This window comes from Coregonus lavaretus (assembly GCF_964263955.1).
Source record: "Coregonus lavaretus genome assembly, chromosome: 37".
In the NCBI taxonomy this organism is placed as follows: Eukaryota; Metazoa; Chordata; class Actinopteri; order Salmoniformes; family Salmonidae; genus Coregonus; species Coregonus lavaretus.
This window is the reverse complement of record NC_140024.1, coordinates 8,313,276-8,330,729: the sequence shown is the minus strand read 5'-3', so window position 1 is coordinate 8,330,729 and position 17,454 is coordinate 8,313,276. Positions and strand designations below refer to the sequence as shown.

The following is a 17,454-nucleotide window of genomic DNA, read 5'->3' as shown; positions in this document are numbered from 1 at the left end:
GTGGCAAAAACGAATGCAGGCATTAATAAATGCATTTCTATAACTCCCAAAATATTTTTACAACGGTGGGGGAGTGCCAAGATGGAGGCACAGTGGCTTCAACACAGCGCCCCCTTTCTGACATCTAGTCAGTAGTGTATATATAAATTATTGTTTCCAACTCAGCACTGTTCTACGACTCGGTGAGAGAGTAACGCATGCTCAGTAGAGAGGATAAAAATGTAAGCATTATGCAGAACATTTTATAGTCTACTGTATGTAGCCTACTGTTTTTTAGGCTGAGTTGCGCGCATGCCCCATGTCATAGTAAAGGAAAAGCATAATGAAATATCTCTCTCATTGACCTTAGTGCGCATGGTCATTGCTTTTGTGTCATTTATGTCCGTCTGAGCAAGATCAGCTGCACTTCATGTATTGCAGAAATAAGTTTTACGGCGTTGACGTAGGCTTTTGAAAGGAATCATCGGACAAGGAAACAGAATATGTCGGTAAATAAAGCAAAGAAAGTAAAAATGGCTACCAAATCATGTCCTGAGTGCGACCAACAGGTGAGAAAACGTATAGATATTGTTCATTTTGATATATGTTGATTTAGTGATAATGTTGTTTTGCCTCACAAGCATGGGATGTGTAGGCTGCTGAAGTCCCTTATGGTAGCCTATGGATTCAAGATCTGGAGCAACATAGTCTAATCTAATACGAAAATCAGGCTAATCCTCTAAATTAGTATATGCATTATTTCTCAAACACTATGTTACAATGTACCTCAACTACAGCTAGTAATTGCAGACAACGACACGTTAATACGATTAAAGAGTCGGGAATGTTATTGCTCGCCAAATGTAGCTAGACGTTTCCTTATTTTTGATACACTGTAATACTATAACCTAACTGAAACTGGTTTATCACGGTGATCTGACTTTGCATATCATAGGCTATAACGTTAGCCTTAGAACAATATCGTGCGTTGAAATGTTCTTACATGTCACGTTAGCTGCATTGCTGACATTGTATATATTGTGAAAGTGACATATTACACAAATAAATCGTAGTTTATACCAAATGGCGACATTTGGATCTAGCTTTTAGATCGTTTCTTGATATTATTTCTGTAAACTGCATCGATGAATTGATTTGCTTTCACAAATAATGTGTCGACGAAATGTAGGCTACTAGTCGACATTCGATTTGAAAATGATTTATTCATTAGAATGTTTTAATGTCACCGCTGTTGTCTGCACGTGTCCAAAATATGTGGTGCGAGTTTCTGCAAGGACTTTTCATGAATTACAAAGGACAGTCCTCTAATATCTCAAAATTGTTGGGCAGTATAGTTATCATGGGGGTTAACTGGCTACGCCCTTGTTTAACTATTACAAACAAAAAAATACTAAACAAGTTTATATAGCTTCTGCAATGTAGCCTATGCTTAATAAATGACTTTATCAACACAGTTGCTACAATTTTGAGGAATATTTGATATTAACCATGTTTCATCCTGTTTCTATTTTTTTTAGATTCCAGTTGCTTGCAAGTCTTGTCCCTGTGGCTATGTATTCATTAGTCGAAAGCTTCTAAATGCCAAACTGAATGAGAGATCACCACCAGCAATAGGTAAATTCACATAATTCAGGAGCCTACAAATCATAGTTTCTTTGACGTTCTCTTCACATGCTCAATGTTACCATGTTTATTAACCAAGGTATTTTTGTTTATTATGAGCCTGTAAAACATTCACATGAGATTGGTGATAAAGTAGGCAGAATGTAATTGTATTAATACATGACTAAACTAAGTTAATGAATTGTATTCATCTTGGTAATTTTTTATTTGCCCCCCCCCCCCCCCCCCCACACACACACTTAAATTGTATTGGTGTTCATTTTTTTGAGTGGTGCAGTGGTGGCTGATTTAAATCGCTATTTGCTTGAGTGACTAGCCTACTGCAAGAAGTGGGGGGATGGGATATTTTATTCCTGACTGAAAAGCTTGTTCCCTCAGTTCTCTCTTGTATGCTTCTGCGGTAGCATACGGCAGCCTATACCGCTCACTGTGAAAAGTTAGATCTTACATTTAACTGTAGAGTTAGATCAGGTTGTCTTTCGTGACATTTTACATTTTCAGAATGCAGATATCTAATAGGATTTGATTAAGCCATTTCCAAAAGGTGATTAGGAAAATACATTAGAATACAGAATTGTTATATAACCCATGAAATGCAAGCTCATGCTGCTATGATCCTGTCAAATGTTGAAAGTGTAAGAATTAGATAGAGGGACGAGAAGCCTGTCTGTGTATCTGAGCATGTTTACAGATTACTAGCTCTCTGTTTATTCTAATGAGGGCTGTTTCAGTGTGCATGTCATCAATGTGCTACTGTCTGCCCATAGCCTCGCATCTACCTCCAAACAGACTGTTAAAAAATGCAGTAACATATTAGCAATTATTTTGATCAGTTTTTTGAAGAATATGACCTAAAAATACCATAAATAGCTTAGTACTACTTTATAACCTGATAATAAACACATTTATGCAAAGTTTCTTTCAACCTTAGAGAATGAGAACCAAATGTGAATCAATACAATGCTGCTGTTTTGATTTTAAAAGATGGAGTGAGTGGAATGCTAAATGTAGGCAAGTACTTAAAAAAAAAAAATCTGGGTTGGGGTGAAATCATCATGTATAGGCTACCACAGTGCTTGAAGTTATGAATGGAATGTTAAACACAACATGCCTTTGTGAGAACTTTGGTTTTATTATACACTTATTAGTATTAGACAGTTTATGGAGTAGAATTACTCACATCTTCTCTCGATTTATGATACAATTTCATTAGTTTCATATGATACCGAATGAACTTTGATGTATTGTAGTTAATAAGTATCTTGAAGGCAAAGAAGACTGCTTCCATTTGAAGAGGAAGGGGTCTTGAATTTTAGCTCTGTGATTTTTTTATGATGGGTTTTGGTTTCCCCCTCTCCTTAAATAGTTCATAATTTGCCTCTCCTCTGTGTAATTTCTGTAGACCGTCTCAAGTTTTCAGGTTTTAATTTGAGTACTTCCTTTGTAACTTTGAGACAGACACTAATAAAACATGATTATTGTTGAATATAAAGACTAAGGTTGCACTGAGAACCTTTTTTTCTGGATAAAAGTGCAGATAGTTGTATTTATTTTTTGCTCACTCATGATTCCTTAGTGGAACATATTTTAGTAAGACTGTGTTATTTTCCGGTGGCCTTTTTTAAACATCAGCTGTTCTTGACTATTGAATTTAGCCTTGGAAAAGGTGAAGTAGTAAATTATGTATATGATGTTTATGTTATATTATGCAGTGAAATAGTTTTCTCAGACTATTGATTATGTCACAATTGTATGCAAATATTGTCAGTCTGAAGAGGAAGTGTGTTGCTGTTGATAAGGCTAGAATTCCTGGGAAGTTGTGTGTATTCTCACATAGCAGAAACGTGGTTGATGTAGAAAATATATTTTCAGGCCTTGTCCAGACTTTGAAAAACTCAATTGAAATGAATAGCAACTCTATTGCTATGCAATTATTACGGAGTTACTAAAAAACTGTCCAATGATTTGTTAATAGAATATTGTTAGTAGTGGGTTGCTACCCAGGTATAAAGCGTTACCCTTTTGGGCACCAAATATTTGTTATCTCGCCCTTTCAATCAGTGCTTATTTTGAAACCTAAATACTCCTGAGTGCACACTCACTGCCTACACCACAGAGGAAGCAGCATATGTGGTAATTGAAGTTTCTGAAGAGGAATACTTTTTGAAAGGCCACTAGAAAGAAACTCCCAGTGAAATATAGGCCTACTTCCTGCTCTGGTAATAAGAACACTCCACAGAACACTCCAATGACTTAAAGTGGTTCGGAGGCAACAGCACACCTAGGATGCTAGATATGCAATGGAATCACAGAAAAGGGAATGCAAGCATCTTCCTTTTGGTGGAATCGTGTTGTATATGAGAGGAGTTTGTTATTCTGTTGTTATTTCAAGGCAGTATTGTTGGTGTGTTGGAAGAGGGGGGTTGGGAGGAGAGAAAAGGGGGAGGCTCAGGTGTTTAATACCATATGGCCTTCCCACAAAACTTTCCGTAACATACAATTAAACTGGAGTCATTGGCATAACACAATTTTTCCTTATGATGTATGATGCATTTGATATTGTGACATATTTGAAGGCCATACACTATTATACATTAATATTTCATTTCCATATTGCATATTCTTAGTGTTAATAAAACATTTTTTTTTTAAATCTGGTCTATTTAGACAAGTTGGATGCAAAGAGGAGGAGAACTGAAAGAATTCGCAGAGAGAAGATCAACTCTCCGTCAACCAATGACATGGAGAACAGAAGGCGATGCCGCTCCAACAGTCAATCGGATCAGATCCGGAGAGGGCGGGGCAGGCCAAAGACAGTTGGGCTGAAGAAGCAGGAGGAGGAGAAAGGTAATAAAATAATAACAAGCCTCTGTCAGTGACACTCAATCACATTTAATGGTGCAGTTATGAGATATTAAGCCGTTTCCAAGATACTTTCTTTATTATTCCTGACTTTGTGCTGACTTTTAATATTACTCTTTTAGTAATATTTCAGTATTTTTCAGTCACAGGAGATGAGGCTGGTGATTAGTGCAGTATTGGGACAGAGCTGGGGGATTTGTGTTTGGATGAATGATTTACAGAGCGGGTTGCTCTCTCACCCATGAATAAATCATGGTGTCCCTGACTGCCTGTGCTTTAGCGGCTGATCTATAAGGAGAAATATAATTATGCATGTTCCTCCTCTGTGGAAGACAGCAATGACGTTAATATATTGCACAAGGTTATTGTTGTCACATGCAAATGATTATTAATTTCTCAATGGTTTATCTCTATTAACCAGGGATGTTGTTAATTCATTCACTTCTGTGGTTTATTTTTTTACCAGAAAAATTTGAGAAAGAAGTTGATATCTATGCCAACCTCTCAGATGAGAAAGCGTTTGTGTTTTCGGTGGCATTGGCCGAGATCAACCGAAAGATCCTGGGCCAAAGACTGATCCTATAGACAGACCAGATGGTTGCTGTGAGGGATTGACATGTGAAACCTAAGATTGTTACTGTGGAGAGACCCATGGATGACCACCACAGTGTGTCTAATAGGGTGTGAACTCTGACCCAAAGAACTCCCTGTCGGATTGGTCGAAGCCTTGGGAAAATGGAGATGTTGGGGAACATGGAGAAGCAGGCACCTGGTCTGCTCAAGAGGAAATGTTGGAACCAACTATTATCTTTAGAGAGTAGCTTATGGAATTGGAGGGGGTAGGACATCTGAATATTTATATTTTAATCAGATTTTATATTATATATATTAGATGATATGGTATAGGTATAGGATTCATCACCTTGTCAACCAAGAAAGCTGTCAGTAACAAATGCAAAACATTTCTATTAAAAAAGGGCATAAATGTGTTGAAGTATGGAGGGCCATCCTAGCATTGTAACTGGCTTCTATAACGTTATTGGCTTGTAGGGCTAGTAAACACTGTTTATTTAAATCTAGATGCCATTGGAACATAATGTTCAATATATTTTGTATCATGCTTAGGACTTTAGGAGAAGGCCTTGTACATTTATATTTATAATGTTTGTGTACCATCTTAATTTAAATGCATATTGTTTTATCTTTTGTTTCATTATTGGTGACATTATATGAAATATGTAATATTTGCTCTGGACACCTGTAATTTAAATGTCAAAGGCAAATCCTATTTAATGTGACTTATTTTGTCATTAAAAGAGATTAATCACAACCACCACTGTCAGATTTTGGGCCTTAATGGGCAAATGTTAGTTTTTATTGAAGAGTGTGTTACTGCACATACAGTAAATTACTAGTGCGTGGTTTGTATTACCCACCCTCTCATGTCTATACGTTACCCCGCAGCAGGCAGTGAGGGATGGGCTGGGTCCCTGGGCCCCCGAGACACCTGTTTGTAACCTGCCCATTTCTCCTGGAGACAGCTGCTGCTGCCGTTTCTCCAGCTCTGCTCTGCCTCCCTCCACAGGGAAAGGCCCTGCCATTAACTGCTCGTCCATCTGGAACACATCCCAGTTTCCATGGAACTCTCAACAGATCTCAACCTCACATTGTAATCCTGTTGGAGACATTTTCACCTGCCTGGCCTCTTCTTTGTACACCAAACTGCATTGGATACATGTATGAATGTACAGAAACATGCTTACATCATATCCTGTTTATTCATACTATGAGTGAAACCTGAGAGGAAACACTGCTGGGGTTTGAATATGCAAGGCAGGGCTGTAAATGATGAGATATAATGATATAATGAGACTTTCTTCTTGGTTAAGAAAAGGGTTCTGTGTGCTGTATTATTGACACCTCAGTCCTTGTGAGAAACTGTGGGCATTCAGTGAACCAGAAAGAGGCCGTGTTAAGCATGCCCCTATGGGAAATACATGTGAGTAAAAACAAAAGACAGTGCTGTTCCTATAGGGGGAAAAGTAATGAATTAGAATCTAAGTGAAATAATGAAAAGGTTATTTGAGAGTTGGATTAAAGAACTTTGACTCTTACATTTACTGTGTAATTGACAGAACCCAGATGGAGTTTCATAAGAGTCGGGCATTGGCAGTATATGGCTGTAAATTATCCAGGATGCATTTTTTTTATGTCATGGGGATTATGTGGATTGGCTGCCCTAAGACATTGTATTTATTCCCCCCAAATAGTCAGAGGAGAGTTACACACAATAAAGAAGGGATTCAGGGTGAACCCAGGATTTATTTCTTCTCAAAGCCATTTACATAAGATACTTGAGTAAAGCCTGCCTGTTGCAATGCAAAACCACAGGAGATGGTTGAACTTTCACATTGGGCCTCTGAGTCGAATACATTGAAACACTGTGAATAATACACCTCCATCCGCTATCTACAAGCACTTTGAAAACAAAAGGCATGATGATATTAGTCAACCACTGTTCCAAATACTGAAACTCAATCTTAATGACATTTTCTGAGAAAATGAGTATGCTCTTTGAAATGTAGAACACGACTGAAATGAGAATCGGTTGTTAATGGAAATCACTCAGGCAGTCAGACCTTATTTGGATCTTTTAAGGGTAGAGGGATAAAGGATGCTACCTGATGAGCACAGTTCAGAAATGACGTACTGTACTGTGAGAAAGTAAGACTGTTTGCAGATGGATCATTACTACATATGGCTGGGAGTGGGGCTGAAATGAACACGCTGAGGCCATCCTGGCAGGGCAGTTAACGATGAAACGCCTGGCCCAGCCTGAATACCATGCCATATTACCACATGCCCCAGGGTGGAAATGGAACACTGAGATTCCTGGCTTTATATCTAACACGAAATAGTGAGTTGAGCAATACTGAGCACCCAGGCCCATAGACAGAAAGACAGAGAGAGAAGAGTGGTGTAGGGAGAGAGATACATGTGCACACTAACAGTCAGTTATTCTTACTCAAATAAAGTTGCCATTTGTTCAGTGTGGAGTGTTCCCCAAGTCACATGACTCGCATGTGGTCTCATTAACCAGGGAGAGAGTTCTTTGTTCAGATCTTGGCTACTTTCCAATGTAACATGAGATACTGTATATTATTAGCTTTATATTCTTAAGGAATTTAAGGACAATTTTATTATTATAAAAACGATTAAACATACAGTAGCTAATACTCCTTGTAACGTTGTAATTTTAAAATCTCATTTGTTCGGTTTATGATCTGCACAATATGATAGCTTGCATATAATCCATGCTTGTAAGGCGTTTGACGATGTTGTCTTGCTGGCAAACAAATGTCAAACTGTGAACCAACCTCCTCATGTCCTAGAGACCAACATTTTAATTTGTTCCCTTTCTCTCCTATAGACCCTACTCCCTTCATAACATGTGCAATTATTGCATGTAAATGTGTATTTGAGTGCCTTGTCCTATTTTTTGACATTAAAATGTTAATATGCTATGTAGTCTTCTCTTTCAACCACTGGAGGGCAATCCAGTGACATAAGAATCCAGTGCTTAGTTTACATAATTAACAGTAAGTGTTAATTTTTGTTAAATGGTCATCTCTCAGTCTCCTCTTCTAGACATCATATATGCCAGAAATAATTGAATTAAATGACTTCAAATGAACAAACATCAAATGAAAAGTGGTTTATATCATTATAAGCCACTCTACTTCAAAGAACATTAGTCAGTCCAGCTATGTTTAATGAAATGGATTGATGGATGAAGAGAACATGAGAGGAATCTTTCGCCCTTTGTTGCTTGTTTCCTCAGAGTATTTTCTCTGGCTCTGGATTTAGACAGAAAATGTAAGGAAACCAGTGGAGGCTGCTGAGGGGAGAATGGCTCATAATAATGTCTGGAACGGCGCGAATGGAATGGCATCAAACTATGCGTTTGATGTATTTGATACCATTCCACTTATTCCGTTCCAGCCAGTACCACGAGCCCATCCTCCCCAATTAAGGTGCCACCTACCTCCTGTGGTAGAAACATCTCTTTCAATGAAATACTGGACCTCATTCTGACGTCCTAGCATCCAGGGGACCGTTAGAGTAAGAGAGCAACACCGTAAACAACATGTTGTTTCAGGAGATTCAACTTCCCTATTAAGTCTTGTTCGGAAGATTCATCCAGGTTTTCATTTATCTAACAGTCATGTGTATCCGTCTAAGTGTGCATGTGTATCCGTCTTGGAGGACTCAGTGGGCTGTTTTGACAAAAAACCTTGGTGGTAGAAAATAGGACATTGAGTACCATTCCACATTAAGTGAGTCAGAGACAGAGACAAGGACGACAGCATAGACAGACACAACATGTCAGGAATCTTAGAATGACAGATTGTGTAAAACTTAAGACAGAACGTGTAAAACTCAATACACACCAGTAATGACAACAGTTTGAATCATGTTGTTCCCTTACCACCAGCTGTCCTGTGATGTCTAAAGGCAGACAGTTAACTGAAGCATCATGCACATCAGAAGGAGGATTATGACATTGTAACAGTCCACCGTCACACCACCCACACACTAGTACATGCTGTTCACAATAGATATGTCATATGTGTGGAGCAAGCACATGTACATACACAGTGACACGTTAACAGATCAGCCCTAATGAAAATGTGCATCATCATCATCATCATTCCCTCACTTACTAACTTAATAACCTGATGTCTCATTCCCATATTTGGATGGAGTCTCCTTAGGACCAATGTGACCTCATCCCTCTGTCGTGCATACTTCTTCCTGCATCATGGAGCTGACACTTCCCCTGTGGACACCAGAGCCTGTAGAAAATACTCCCAAAATACCCTGCACTTCTAAACAAGGTGTTCTGAGGAGGAAAAAACTACAGTGGTATGCTTGCCAGTAGGTGAAGACCTTTCCATTCCACCTAAAACCCTGTTGCTGCCAGTCTGAGAGGAGGCTTCTTTATCCCTGAGTCTAAGACGGGTGCTTTTGAGGTTAAGACCAGCAACACGATGCCACTGCATTTGAGTGTTGGTGACGCACCCTCTGTTGCCCCAAAGCAGAGTCGTGAGGGATCAGATCCCTAACAGGTTCACACACGCACGCACTCAAAAACCCCACATCGGAGGGGTAAACAGGGTGGGGTCAACTGATATTAACCTCAGTGGGGTGCAGAGGGCTTTCGTGAGAGATCTGAGAATGGGCTCTCTTCACCTCAGACTAGCAATCATCCTCCCATCATCACAGAGACTGTCCAAAACAAAAAGGCCAATCTGAACCCCTATTAATAAAGCAGGACACTCACATTTCGTGCACACCCTGCCTAATCTCAGGCAGCTGTTATCTCCCTGCAGGAAGTGCTCTTCGCTCCAGGCCGGCCATGGTGCTGGAGCAGTGCTGATATCAGTACGGGAGGGGACAGGACAGGGACCCAGCTACAGCACAGGACGAGGCACCGGGCGATAAGATAGAGTTGTCTCTGGGAGCACCCCATCTTTCTTTTCCACTCTGTTTTAGTACCCAGAGGGCCCGGCTTCCCCATTCACCCTCTCCATAAGGCACAGAGACCCTGGTATGGAGAACCGTAGGTCCTAACCTTGGGCAGGGAGAAAGTGATGGGGACCTCCGTTTACAGAACTCTCCTTCTACGCACTGGAGGTTTCAACGTGTCTGACTACATTCAAAAGTTCACGGTAAGAGACCTGGCTCTCATTGCTTTTGGGTTGAGGGTATACAAGCTAGTTTTATTTTCATCATTTTATTTAATCAGGTTCATGGATGAAATGTCTGATGAGATTCAAACCAGACTATTGGTCACACTTTTAATGACAAATAATAGACATGAAAGATGCTCGGCAAAACGAAATGAATTACTGACTAGACTCTAGAACATTTCTGTTTTGTTCTATTATTCATAAGGGCCTGGGGTTACATAATATTACAACTCAAATCCAGTGGCGGCTCCTGAAAAAATTCCCAGGGGGGGCAATTTTTCTGATGATTTAGGTGACCTACACACATTTTAAAAAAGATATGTCCAGCAACAACATGAAGACAGGGGCAGCATATAAGTCAATACTGATATACACATTACTTGCTTCAAAAAGGCCTCATGGTTGAATTGGAAATATGTGCACCTGAGCATAATTCACAACAAGCAAGCAGGAGCTTTTGATAGAGGCTACTGAAAACATTGATGCAAGTTATTGGTAATAAGAATTTTTTATAGACTTCCATATTCTGCCCTCTTGTATAGATTTGTGAAAATGAACAGTGATAGACATTTTGCCTGAAAACAATTTGAAAATAATTTATAGAAAAGGTAAACACAGCTATCTGTATGGCTTTGTAAAAATGAACAACCATATTCTGGCCAATTGTATAGATTTGTAAATATGAACAACCATATTCTGGCCAATTGTATAGATTCGTAAAAATGAACATGAACAGATTATTTTTTATTTTTTACTTTAAAAAAAATGAAAAATAACTATTTTAAACAACATCAACTGTGAACTGATTTGGGCGTGTGTGTGTTAAAGAGACAGACAGGGAGGGACAAAGAGAGAGAGAGGCTACATTACTTGTACTGAAACTGTTCTAGCTTGCTGCATGATCAAATTCAGCTGATGCGCATAGCAATGCACGTAATGGGCATTCTTGAAATGCTCACGCACCTTTTGCTGCACACCAGCCTTCTCTCCCCTCATCACACTGGCTCCATCGTAAGCTTGCGCAATGAGTTTGACTTTCTCGTCGTCGGCAAAAAGACAGTTCAGTCTCTCCAAAAGCACACTGGCGATTGAGACTGAGGTTGATTCCGAGATGGGAAGGAACTCAAAAAAGCGCTCCTGCACTTTGTGGTTGCTATCAATGTATCTCAGCACAAGCACCAGCTGTGTCTGTGTAGAAACGTCCGTGGTCTCGTCAGCTTGGATAGCTACGAAGTTCGCCGACTTCACCTCCTCCACAATATGTTCCCTCATGACCGCTAGCATACACTCCAGTAGCTCGTTTTGAATGGTCTTTGATGTGCCCTTGAAAACTTTAGCATTTTTAAGATGGTCATCAAACACCTCATCTAATTGTGCCACAAAGTTGACAAGTCCAAGAAAAATACCAGGGTTGGTGGAGCCCTCAGTTTCATCTTTGCCTCGCAAAGCTAGCCATCTTGACAATAGTACGTGAATTGATTGACGCTGCTACCCGCTCTTTTCTTAGTTATGTTCATGGTTACTTATGTTACGTATGACGAAAGCGCGTAAGTGCAAGCCCTCCCGGAACCCATAGAGATTGTATTGAAAGCTCTGATATTTGGAAAAAAAAAGATTTTACATGAGAGTCTATGAGAGACTCCTGGGCGATTTTCAACCTGACTGAAATCGCCCCAAAAGGGGCGGGGCCATTTGAAGCACGACTTTAACCTGATTGGACATTTAGTGGCAGATCAGACGTCTAGATTAGAACACTGATAACTACTGTTGCCGTGATATAATTGATTAGAAAAAAAATCCCTTCCTTTTCCCGTTTGGCAGTGCGTCGCCCATATCGCCCTAATGAACACACCGCCCCTGCTCAAATCATCATACACTCTGATTCAGAGGGGTTTGGTTAAATGCGGAAGACACATTTCAGTTGAATGCATTCAGTTGTATAACTGACTGGGTATCCCCCTTTCCCTTTCCTTTTCAAAGAAAACAATGCATCAGCATCACTGAACAGAAACAAACAAACAAACAGCCTCCTGCTCAAAATCACATTAGTGCTCGGTCAGTGAAGCGAGACCAAGTCACATTCACAAGTCACATTTACTGTACCATATCTAACTCCTTAACTTTTTAGCATTGCCCTTAACACAGCATAGGAGCATGGGGGTATGTTATTTGGAGGTGGGCAGGTGTAAAAAAAATGTTTTGGGAGAGGAGTGAGTTATTACGGCTGAGTCTTGTTTTTCTCAATTACCATTTAAGTCCTTGAATTAAGATTTCTTGTGAAGTAATACTCATTATTTTGTGTTCTTGAATAATGTGTGAAGCATAGCACTCAGGGTTTGATCATTTGTTCAACAAGCTTGCCGAAAACAAGACTTCTTACAGAAAATAAGTTGCAGAAAATAGGTCTGTTTTTGTTTCTCCATATCTAAATTCTCTTCAGGAAAAGGATAAAGACAGTTTGTGTGTGTGTGTGTGTGTGTGCGTGTGTCTCTGTGTGTGTATTAGCATGCTATCTGTTCGTGATCCATAGCTTTAACTCTGGCAGCTGGCTTAAGAGCAGACACACGTCCCTATTATCCTCTGGGAAGCTGTACTTATTAAGCGACTTATGAGTGGATACTCAGAAGGAGGGAGCAAGTTGTAAATTGTCTCTTCACTTCAGACTACCACCACTATGAGCATACAAACAAATAAACAATGGGAACTTTGGGAAGTCTACAAATGGCACTTACCATCAATAATCACTAAAACTACTTTTGTTTAAATATATTTTACATAAATATTACATCAACCTTTCACTAGGATATGCTGTGTGGTATTACTCCCACAGAACCACAGTTATTTTAAACTTGTGATTGACATACTTGTATCATATCAATGTCAGGGGTCATGGAAAAAGAGGAGCATTACGTGCAGCAAACACTTTTCCAATAGCTCTCCAAACAGATCAAAATACTGACTCCTCTGGTCTGCCAAGAGCACTAACTAGACCCGCTAGGCTCAAACCTTGCCACGCACACTTAGATGCATCAAACACTTCATGAAAATGATAGACTTGTTTTGATTAATCAGTATACCAGTCAGATACTAATACAAATCCAGAGAATTTCCCATGCACACAATGCTGTCAGCAGAACATGCACCCCAGAATGTTCCATGCAGTGTATAATTTAGAGAGGTGCACACCTGTCAGGAAAGATAGAATTAGATTTTAGTGGGTTTATGGCAAACTTTCCAATGACCTCCACCCCCAATTCTTCTTCACCCCACCTCACAAAAATCAGTCACGTAACATGGAACTGCCCCCGTAAACGCTAGCTAGGAGAATGGAAACTATGCAGAGGCGTTCAGTCAGACAGTTTTCATATGTTTTCTCTTTTGGTAGACAATGGGCTTTAATGGTGTAAGGTTAGAAAGGGTTAGATGGAGAGGACCGGAAGAAACCCAGAATACCCTCTCCAGTGACCTCACAGGTGTGAAACGTTGTGTCAGGAAGGTAGCTTTGGTGTCATGTTTCCATTTCAGAGGGCAAATCCACCAGGTTAACCCTGTTCAAGACAAACAGCCATGGTATTCCTACAGACAGCTTCAGTGCCCAGTTAGTTGGTGCTCCTTTATTTCCTTTGTCTGATGGTCTCCCACTCTCTGTCAGCTGTGATGTTATTGGTGACTGCCAGGAGCCATGTTTATTGTTACAGATACTGTTACAGACATTAAATACAAGTAAACATGTGTTATGTAACTAGTGGTACCACAGCAGCTGTGCAAATGAGGGAAACTGTCCGTGTGTTTGATGTCTAATGGTCCCTCCCGGCATGCACGTGCAAAGGCTCTACCTGTGCAGAGAACATGCCCCTTTGCCCTTCCAGTCTCCAAAGTGCACTTTTGGGTGGAAGTACAATTTCTCCCAAAATGTTGTATTTAAAAAATAAAATAAAAGTTTGTGTTTTTTTGTTTGTTGTTGTTGTTCTGAACCCACTGCCCACAAGTCGTCATTAAAGTAGTCGAAATGGCAGATTTGGTCATTGATAAGCACCTAAATTGGAACGCAGTGGCTGTACAGTAACATTCTATACATGACGTCAGAGCTCAGGGTCTCTGCTTCACAGGGCTGTACGGGTTTTGACTGACAGTTGTTCTGAATTTGACAGTCGTTCCAAATCCCTCACGTTAATTGGGCAACTTTTGAGCATTTGTTGTTTGGATTCAGTCTTGTGTCAGGTGAACTGTTGTGTCCTCACCTTTGTTCTGATAATTTCTCCACAAGATCCAAAGTGTTCTCTTTCAATTGCTACCATGGTCATGCATATGCTTTTATAGTTCTTTTGTTAGAAACATTTCAATTTGTCACTATCCATATAGGCCAGTTTCCACGAGTGTAAAGGGTTAAGCAAAGCAATAAATGTAATAGAGCTACATGACTACAGAGTTATTATAGATTAAATATGAAATGACTTTGAGACTAAGGGTTATTTATTTAATTTGCCATTAAGATGTGGCCATCTATTGCTTTTATATACAGTAACTAAATAATTAAAGTAGCCTAATAATTTCTCAACGAGTCCATGACCGCAGTTGCAGTGATTCTTTTGTGTTGTTGTGGTCTTGGTAGTAAGGGCCCACCCCACATGACCCATGTGTATTGGGTCACATCATCATCGCTGGCCTGATCCCATGTCACCCCACCTCTCAATATCTATTGTTTCCTATTATTCATTGCAGCTGGCTGCCCCATCTGGGGGGGGTAGACATTCATTTATGAGCGATGCTACTGCCAACGCTTACTTTTTGATATGCTAGGATGCTAACTATCTAGCCTGCCCTGGGTTATGGGGTGGTAAATAGAGTTGTTATGATTGTTCAGAGCTGCTGTGACGCACACCCCCAGTCAGACAAACCCCTTGTGGAAAACCACATCGGAGCCAACTTCCTTTGGAGGCCCAGCATCCTACCAGAGATTTCCATTGCATAACATGGTTACATTTCAGTGGGGTGGTTCCTGGCATAGGCCCAAGGCAGAGAGCTAGCCTATAGTCTCATTGGGAAGGGTTATATAAATAAAGCACCCAGCTTACATTTTGCCCATTATACTGGGCCTAAGGGACTCTGTCCACAGCGTGGCGGTGTTAGAGCTGCATATGGATGGTTCTATGGGCCATCCTCTGCTTTCCGGACCAGGAGACAGCGACCCATAATTTCATAAAATCATTGTATCACTATTCACAGCACTGAGATGAGGACATATCCTCAGAATTTATGATAACTGAATTAGAAGACATTACTTTTGTCTTCTCAGAAATGGCCTTAATGCATTTTTACCAAGAGGATTTAGCTTTTAAACTGTTTCCTAGAGCTCATTTGTCAACAGCTGTCAACAAAAGTTTTTAAGGTCTAGCTTGTTGAATAATAGAAAATCACAGATTGCATCATTGAGGTCCATTTGTCATAGAACTGTCTTCTCAAGAGTAGGTTAAACAACAAACAGTCTTTGCAATACCTGAATACTTCTACTAATAACTGGGAGATGGGAAAGACCCATGCAGTACAAAATGCCAGGTTGTTCCAAGAAAACATTCCCATCCAATGGGACAGCAGGGGACAGTAGGGGAAACAGTAGGAAACTGTAGGGGAGATCGGGGTTGGTTATCACACTTTTTACTCCTGTGTGTATTTCTCAGTACCAGTATATCTTACAAGACTCTTTTCAACGTTAACAGAAAGACAACGGTCTTGGGTGGAAATAGGGACTCTTTTTATTATTTTTATCTTATTCCAACATAAGCGATCAAACACACTCTGTCCACTTGTGACAACCAGCCCCATCGCAGGGTTGGTTGTCGTATGGGGTGGGTTGTCACAATGTTTGTTAGCAGCTTATTCCTTTTGTAACAGGAAATGACGCAATATAGCACACAGTCTTAGAAATAGCCTTTCTTTGATAGAACGATATTCCTAACAGAATTCAGCATTTTATACCTTGAGAACAACATATGACATTTTGAATATATTTGTGTGTGTATGCGTATGTTTGCACACGCATGTGTACATGTGTGGGTGTGTGAAAGAAAAAATATTTGTGTAAGAGAGACAACACACCCAGATAGCACAGATACCTCTGCCCAACAGATGTATACATGATGCATTGGGAAGATGCAGTTTAGACATCGTTTGCTAATTGTCAAGACGTCTCACAAAAAAAGACGTCTCACATTCTACATTCTAAATTCTAGAGTTCTACATCGTTTATACGTCGGCCAGGCATCGACATTCTATTCTGATGTCTTAGTGACGTCTTCCCCATCTGCAAACGCTCTCCACACTACATATTCCCAACACATTTTGATATGTCGGCCAAAGATGTTCGTGTTTACTGGGAAGGGAGGTCTTTATAGTAACAGCACAAAAGAGCTTGGGATTATTGTATACTGGCAGTGGCAATGTCCCCGAACAATATGGTTACAATGGAGTTGATAGTAACAACCAACCCCACCAATGCTAATTAAGATGCTAGTTACCACATGGCTTGACCTAGCAACTCAGAAATAGGTTTGGAATAGCTCTCCCTTTCCTATTCTCAATAAACATAATTTGTCATGTATAATCCCATCATTCAAACATTTATAAAAATAAAATAACAAGACATACTTTATATGTTTTTTATTTTACCTATGAGAAACACATACATTCCCCTCACCTCAATGTTTTGTCATGCTGACATGAATTGACCAGGTGGATTATTACTCTAGATTGGGAGTAATAAGCACTGTGACAACCAACCCTAGTCTCCCCTACCATGGACCAGAGGGCGACTGCTTAGATTCCTGCTTGCACTTCATCATCATTCCTCTGTCTACAGAGGTTTATTTTTAAAGGGAAGTGTCAGCCAATGTCAAGTCACGTTGCTTTGAGCGATGCGGCGGACAGTCGCCCAACCAGAGAAGCTGTGCTGGGCGGACCAGAACCTTTAAATTCACTCTATCAGCACCAGTAAACACACTACAACATATACCAACTAACAAACAAGCAAGCAAACAAACAACCTGTAAATCCCAATGGGGAAGTAACATGACAATGGGTTAACCATTTAAAACAACAACCTTTCCAAAGCTCACATCTCTCTCTTAATACTGGCAAAAGGCCATATTCAAAGGCCATATTCATAAGGTCATTCCTTGCATTCCCACCAGTCAACAGTATCTTCTATGGTTGAATTTAA

At 40.0% G+C, this 17,454-nt stretch overlaps 1 protein-coding gene across 1 annotated transcript; it reads left to right on the top strand.

Moving 5' to 3' along the window:
• Window positions 1-207: 207 nt before the first annotated feature.
• LOC311111615 (UPF0547 protein C16orf87 homolog) lies at window positions 208-5,813 on the top strand. Its single transcript, XM_084154386.1, has 4 exons — window positions 208-548; window positions 1,518-1,614; window positions 4,291-4,470; window positions 4,952-5,813. The coding sequence occupies exons 1-4, from the start codon at window positions 483-485 to the stop codon at window positions 5,068-5,070; spliced, it is 462 nt and encodes a 153-aa protein (XP_084010512.1). The 5' UTR covers window positions 208-482; the 3' UTR covers window positions 5,071-5,813.
• Window positions 5,814-17,454: the final 11,641 nt, after the last annotated feature.